At 48.7% G+C, this 7,350-nt stretch overlaps 3 protein-coding genes across 3 annotated transcripts; 2 read left to right on the top strand and 1 right to left on the bottom strand.

The window, feature by feature from the left end:
* Positions 1–835: 835 nt before the first annotated feature.
* HO173_011035 (uncharacterized protein) lies at positions 836–2,939 on the top strand (the record flags this gene model as incomplete). Its single annotated transcript, XM_037312919.1, has 3 exons — positions 836–1,534; positions 1,763–2,289; positions 2,456–2,939. The coding sequence occupies 3 exons, from the start codon at positions 836–838 to the stop codon at positions 2,937–2,939; spliced, it is 1,710 nt and encodes a 569-aa protein (XP_037160151.1).
* Positions 2,940–3,694: 755 nt separating this feature from the next.
* HO173_011034 (uncharacterized protein) lies at positions 3,695–4,054 on the top strand (the record flags this gene model as incomplete). The annotated part of the gene is made up of 1 exon (XM_037312918.1): positions 3,695–4,054. The coding sequence occupies one exon, from the start codon at positions 3,695–3,697 to the stop codon at positions 4,052–4,054; it is 360 nt and encodes a 119-aa protein (XP_037160150.1).
* Positions 4,055–5,493: 1,439 nt separating this feature from the next.
* Positions 5,494–6,960, bottom strand: HO173_011033 (uncharacterized protein; the record flags this gene model as incomplete). Its single annotated transcript, XM_037312917.1, has 5 exons — positions 5,494–6,152; positions 6,206–6,500; positions 6,575–6,637; positions 6,686–6,808; positions 6,865–6,960. The coding sequence occupies 5 exons, from the start codon at positions 6,958–6,960 to the stop codon at positions 5,494–5,496; spliced, it is 1,236 nt and encodes a 411-aa protein (XP_037160149.1).
* Positions 6,961–7,350: the final 390 nt, after the last annotated feature.

The following is a 7,350-nucleotide window of genomic DNA, read 5'->3' as shown; positions in this document are numbered from 1 at the left end:
CGGCGGTGACCTTCGGCTTTCGTTTGAGCACGTTTGATCTCCAGCCGAGGCTGTCAGAAGTCCTTATTCCCCCGCTCCGCTTCACGTTGATTCGTGAACTCCTGATGCTCCCACGTCATCTTGCAGAGTCGTGAGATGTGCGGAGCGTAGGGATTCTGTTTGGTCTTAGATGTCGCTGGTCGCTGTGTATCGCCATAGCGAACGAGGTCTTTCATCGTTATTCACGTTTGTCTTAACTATTGATTGACTAAGTCCTTGCAGCTTCAAAAAATCAAATTTTCACACTTTTTTGTACCACTTCCAGGGGCGCGACTTTTAGCCACCTGGTAAGAGTCAACCACCCGACCATGGCCGAGCGCCAGGCAAGTGTCTAGGATGTAGAAATCCTTGTCATCGGACAGGTAGGACATAATTCCCGTCTATAGGTACTCTCCTATCTGAGAATCATCTGATGCAATATGCCACAATCGTTATCTCCGTCGGTGAGCGGTAGTAGAGAGCTTAATCGTATTAAAACCACGTGATCAAAGGTCGCCAGAAAGCTTCCTAGTGGCTAAAGATCTTCAACACAGCTAGCTTTTGCTCTCTCCTTGGTTGAACAGGAATGAGACTCGACTTGGTGAATGATGAGCTGGATGTGTTATTTGAAAACTCTTGGAATTCTATCTTCCATGATCCCAGAGCCTTGAACACCCTCCTCAGGTCATCCACGACTTGGTGACACCCAACTTTTCTTCACCTATACCTTCACGATCCATTACCTTCCGTCGTCCTCAGAGCGTGTGAACTATACATTCTATGTCTGTGGAACTGACGACACCGAACCATATCAACCATGTGTGAACGCTGCACCATTACTGAATGCGCCTTTGGCTCAAGAGAGCCGTTACCTCCAAAAATCGCTTCGTTGGATGTGAAGCCCACAACATCTCCAGCTACCGAGGATGACAAGCCAAACCTCAGAGATGAGCATGACACTGATGTCAAAGCTTTAGGCTCGTCCGCCGCTACCACCTCAGCATCGCAGCCATCTACTTCTACATCACCTGAAATCTACAATTCGACTGTTGTCACGTCGCAGGAGAAGAGTGTCACCCGACGCAACGCAATGTCTTCAGCATTGCCTACATCTGGTCCTGATATCCATGTACAATGGTCAGATGTGGCTGCCATCGGTTCGAAAGCACTCCAGCCAAGGGCTACTAAGAAGGACCTCGAAATTACTATGCCATACAGCATCCTCGTCGCAATCATGAAAAACGCGGATATTCTCGACGAGCTGATGCTGAGTTGTCCAGACTTCCCTACGCTGTTCTCTTTTGTTGCTTCGTGTAAGACAGCGAAGTGTGCTTTCGAACGACATTCTCAAGGCATCGTCAAGGTGATGCTGAGAAGATTGCCTCAAGAGCTGCGGTATCTGACCGTTGCCCTCATTGGAATTAATGACTCGCAGATCAGCAATTTGGAGTCGATTAAGGCGCTCATGGAGACTTGGCTAGGCATGGGGCCGAGGCCGTTGACGGAGCGGCTCAAAGTATGTACTTTCGGAACCGTCCCCTTAAACTCCAAGGCTTCATCCTGAGCCCAAACACGGCTCAGGGCACGGAAGGGCTTCCTCCATCAATAGGCTCGTTTAATCATGTACTACCACTCGATTTTGTGATAACAGAGCGGCATTTTTCTATCACAGTTCTTCCTAAACATGTTTCACAACTCACATTTGTGTTACAGATAGAGCACGCTGACTCGGAACTCTCATTAGAAGAATCCTTTTGAAATAATCAAAAAGCTCGCTCGCACTTTCAGCGCCATCGATGTCTTCACAGAAGTGATCCAGAAGAATTGTGTGGACAACTTCACCGACTACAAAACGGTGGTAGCATCACGAGGGGGACTCAGTTACTACGACGTGATGCAGTGGTCCAACACACACCCCTTACTCCAGCAGACGGAATGGTCTGACGTACCAGACGACACCGAATGGGATGTTCCTGGCCTGTCAACTACTGAAGCTGCACCCCAAGAAATCGCTCTTCCTCTGAATGACCGAGAAATGTACCGAATAAAGCGCGCTCTCCTACGTTATGAGGTCTTTTGTGCCCTATTCTACCTAAGACCCGATAGATACTTTGACACACGTTTGCACCCGCGCCGTTCCAACCCAATACCAGAGTCCAGCAGACGACGAGCCTTCCGCGAGGACCAGGTCATCTTCCTTAAGGAGTACGTTAACCCGTGGGAGGTAGGCGAGCTGGCTGTCATCACGCAGTTCATGTATGATCTTGTGAGGTATGTGGCTTTCAACGCAAAAAGTTGTTTATTCACGCAACATCTGGGATTTCAGGCATATATTGAGAGCAGAAAGGGTACTCTTGCCTTACTGTGGTCGCCAACCTGGTTGAATTGCTCATTATTGTGCTGTGAACAGGGCATGTTGACTCCGAGGTTCCGCTAGGCATGCCTACTTCCACAAATACATGACTTTGCGCTACGATCAAGCCTACGAATCCTGGTATGGGCGTGGGGGAGACAGGAACCATGGCCGAGATCGACATAGAGATCACGACGAGGTGGTTGATGAGTTCGACAACCACATGGTCTGGTTCACGAGCCAGGGTTTAGGCCTACTTCGACGAATCTACGACGACCGGCAGGTGGGATACCAGGCACTGATAGACAAACACTGCGAGCCCCATTATCGTCTTGCTGAGTTCTTTGTGCCCTTCGAAAAGTGCGCGGACCGATACGGTTCTGTTGCCAGCGATCTTAATGCGTCCTGGAAGCCACGCACAGCCTGGTCGGATACTCCAGGCATGGAGCTGCCGACTAAAGGCTGGCTTGCCAAGACCCCTGTGTCTGACGACACTGGGGAAAATGATGCCTATTGGGGGGAGAAATGGATGAGGAAGGTTGGATACTGTATCTGGGATAGGGACTAAACTCCCAGACCAGCTGGTTCTATTCAATATTAGCACTGGGTGGAGAGATGGGTGGCTTTCAACATTACGACATTACGGAGGGATGGATGATAGTCAACATTAGAACATGGTGGGAGTTGTCTGGGAATAGCAAGCGGTGCAAAGCAAGTGAGACGAAACGGGTTCATTGATTTCTACATACGAGGCTAGATAGGTGTTGCTAGAGCCAAGCAACAGTTTACATCCTTCTCCATTGAGGAATTACTATTGCGCGATGATCAGTGTTTCTATTGGTGATGTGCAAGCTTGGGTAAAAGCTCTGTAAACGAGGAACAGATCAGAATTGGAAGAGGGTCAGCTATTGGGGACGCCGAAGGCAAGGAGCACGGGCGGCGGACCTCCCACACGCACGGCTTGCCTGACATATGACCCGAGGAGACGTTTCCCGATAACCAATGAGAGCGAAAATATCGTCACGCTCAGAACCAGTCATCTTCGACATCGGGGCTCCATTTAGAAGAAGCGATCCGTGACATTCCTCAATTTACTTGGAATCTTCGTGGATTGGTCGCGTTCCCTGGAAAAGTTGAAAAATCATTTCTATAAATGTGGACCATGTCTCGTGATTGACGACACGCTCTATGTCCCCTCCTTTACAAACGTTCATCTGAGCCCTGCTAGGCGGTCAGAGATTAGATTGATCTGATTCCCCAAAAACCACCCATCCGCAAAGCAGCTTACAATATTTTCCTCATTACTCGCCAACAGAACAAAAGATGAGTGGAATTCTCCCTCGCGTACGACTGGCCTTGGAATCCGACTACCTCAGCTATGGCACAGACAGTCCTCCGCAAATCTTCCACGATTGCGTCGTCGTCCGTAACCCAAAGCTCAAGGTCCAAGTGACTTTCTACGACCAAGACCCGGAGAAGTACCCCGAAGAAGCGCCATCGTTCACACGGGACATCTTGATCTCGGCTAAGGAACCTGTCACGTTCAGCCCATTCTGGCCAGTATCCCAGAAGATGTCGGAGAACGCTGCAGAATACTGGGAGGATGTTGGGGATACGTGGTGCCTGGGAGTTTCTGGAATAAAAGCCGTGGAGTACATGCGGATCAAGATTATGGATGCGTGAGGAGTGGTGTTGATCTGATCAGAACCTTGGAATGGGCACGGAATGTTATTGATGTGAGGTGTGAGCGGCAGAGGTGGTAAGTGATAGAATAGTATGACCCAGACATATATCTACTGGTACTCCGTCTAAGGACCGAAACCGTAACACAAGCATTTTACAACATTACTGCTCCGATGACCGTCCCCTCCTCTAGCGACAGTGACACCCAGATTTTACCAAAAACGTGAATTAGCGCTCATCGTGGAATACCAGGATATCTGGAGTTGTTGCGGTACGATAGTGTTCCTGGATATAAACCACCTCTTGAGCTGTTTGATTCGAGCTTTTGCCGAGCGTCGAGATACTTCGTCTTCAAGTTCTCGCGTGGCTCGAAGAGTATTCAATGGGAGAATCATGAAGAGTGTAGAAGACGGCTCATATCAAGACACAACCGCCGTGGGAATCATGATCAAAGTCTGGCCTGTGGTGGAGACCTTCTTTGAGCATTGTTGCGAGCTAGACCATCTGGTCCAGCTAGCCGCTCCTTTGTCGTCGGCGTCGTCTGTGGTAGAGCGTAGGACCTACATATCTCATCATCCTTCTCATATCGTTTTGCACCTTCGACAAGTGTGTAGGGATTCATGTCCAGGATGCTAAGAGCTGGATTGTGGATGTGCCGCTTGGCACCAGAGGGCCACTGAACTGCTTTCTATAGCGCTGTTGGGAGGCTTTCGTTGGTGGGCCAGCTAGTGAACGATACAGAAATAGTCTTCTTCGCGATATGGTCCAGTCAAGATGTTAATGCATAAGTTAGCTATGATATCAGGGGGAGCCCCCGAGAGAAAGAGATAAGCCGTTATTCAAGTGTGAAGAAGGATGCATACAACGCTTTCGGTGTTCCGGACACCCAATGACTAAGGTAGTCAAAGGCTCTTTACATCTGCAGACAATCCGCGCTGCTAGTGTATTGATCGGACGTTATACGACACCTAACATCGTAGATCGGATGACCGCTTTCATGCCATGCTTGCGCATCAGGTACCTTATGGGCGTGCCTGCAAACGCGCACACCGTACTAAGGCAGTAAAAGTACTATCGATAGATTATAATTATAGATAGACGGAATCTACATCTAATACTAATACTATTATTAGAATATTAATTAAAGAGAATAGTGAAAGTTGGATAATAATGCTTGCAGATCCAGTATCAATTTTCATAAACCGTCTATGAGCTGTTAGAGGTCTGTGTTACTCTAATACTCGCTGCAGGATTTATCATTTTTGATAAGTTCGTTTAGTCTGAACTCTTAGGTGGAACAATCCAGTAACCAGTTGAACGGTTAACATTTGAACCAACCGCAGACTGTGTTTATAGCCTCATTCTGGACCGCTTCAAGGCAACTGTTTGAAAAATTGAGAGCCCGAGTAAACCCTTCGAGAAAACAGCAGAAGCCTTCACTAGCCTGAAACCTTTCCAGAGCCAATCCGATGACCTTCCTCATGTCCGTAGACGCACCTCGGGTCATCGCAGTCCTTGCCTTTACGAATCTTGTGGCAAAGTCCATAGCGAGCATGATACCACAGGTAGTCACTCTCTCTAGCATTGAGAGGAGGAACACGATGGTTTCCATCGCACCCTTCACACCTGCCACGCAGGTAAAACCATGGACACAACTTTGACTGGCGAATAATGCCTAGGTATGGAGAAGTGATGTCGACATCCAACATCTTGTCAATACGCTTTCTATTTTCGTTGCGTATGACAGGCCCAAGCCTGTGGGACAGTGCAGCAGCATTGGAGAAACCCGTTGCTGCTGTTAGAGGCCGAGTCGGCAAGGTCGACGAAGTTGCTCGCGCTGGCGGCGACGACTTAGAGGATGAAACTGGAACGGTGCATAGCATGTGTGGATTGAAAACCTGGTCAAGCTTCAGGATTCTCTGGAAGCCCAACGCAGCGATTCTGGGATGGATAGCAACACCTTGCAACAAGGTGATGCGATCACGGACGGAAACTTCGGCCGCAAACCTGCCGAGGTACGGAGCATAACCAGAGTCGTGGCAGGCGCCAAATATGATGTGCTTGCATTGCCGATTACCAATAAAGAAATCGAGACACTCTGTGAAATTTCATCAGCTCAGCGTACACCTAATTTTTCTGGTGCGCACATACCTCGAAGCTTATTATCAGCGCTTTCCTTTCCAGGACCAACGTCGACAAAGTCGAACAAACCTTGGCGCTGGTTGAAGCCATGGACAAACAGGCTAAGACTGGCACCGTTCTTCATCTTGCCGTTCTTGATGCAGGCTCCGTGCAGACTCTTAACATCTGCATACGCCCGAACGACGATTTCAGTGTTCTCAACATCAATTTGAATTGTTCTCAAGTAATCCTTGACTCTGGCTTGCAACTCATCCGCGGCATCCCTACCACCTGCCTCGTTCCTGTTCAAAAACCTCTGCTGGAACTAGATCGAATCAAGCTGTTAGCCAGGTTCTCTCTGAAGCGTTATCGTGTGAGACATAGGAAGAGGCAGCCCACGATGTAATCATCAGCATCGGCATCAATCAACACCACCACAAAACCTCGACCATTCTGCGAACGCTGGATTAGTCGTCAGCACAAGTTGATTTTGTATTGAGAAAAAGTTACCGTCAAGGTCTCAAGCTCCGCTACACGATCTTGGAGTCTGCGGCGCCCAACACGCTCACTCTCCAGATCTAAAACCGTTTGTCTGTATTCTGATCGAGCTTTGTCCAAATTGTCGATGAGCTCCTACCATCACACTTGGTGAGCTGAACAAAGAAAATCAGAGGTTTATGGCAGCTTACACTGATCATCGCATTCTTCTCATTTTCAGCGTCCTTGTAGCGACTCAAGCGTTCCTGGTAATCCCCAATCGAAAGACCATTGGGTATTGGAGTCATGCCTAATGAAAAGAGTTCCCCAGCTGGGCCAGGTCCGCGAAATTTATTGCAAGCAAAGATGTCAGACAAGGCTGAGTTAGGATGGCGCAGCTGCTATGAACAAAGGCCCAATTACAGAACATAGCGAGGCTTAGATGCCTAGGAATCTCCTGGAACAATCTTTCGGAGCCTATGGATTAGCGAGCACTGCTGGATAACAAACAAGTAAAGTATGTATCAGAGAGCAAACCTCACAAGCGGGCGGAGTTGGACGACAGCGGCTGCGTGCATGGGATTTCCGCCACTCACGGGTTAGCGCCGAGATACAAATCGCCACAGCTCGAATGGGGGCTAGTGGGGCGGAGTACACATATAGCAAAATAGCCGAGACTGCTACATTGAAAGAGCCTG

The sequence above is a fragment of the Letharia columbiana genome (genome assembly GCF_014066305.1).
Source record: "Letharia columbiana isolate WasteWater2 chromosome Unknown Sc0000055_s1, whole genome shotgun sequence".
Lineage (NCBI taxonomy): Eukaryota > Fungi > Ascomycota > Lecanoromycetes > Lecanorales > Parmeliaceae > Letharia > Letharia columbiana.
The sequence above is the reverse complement of the archived record's forward strand: the minus strand, read 5'-3'. Positions and strand labels throughout refer to the sequence as shown.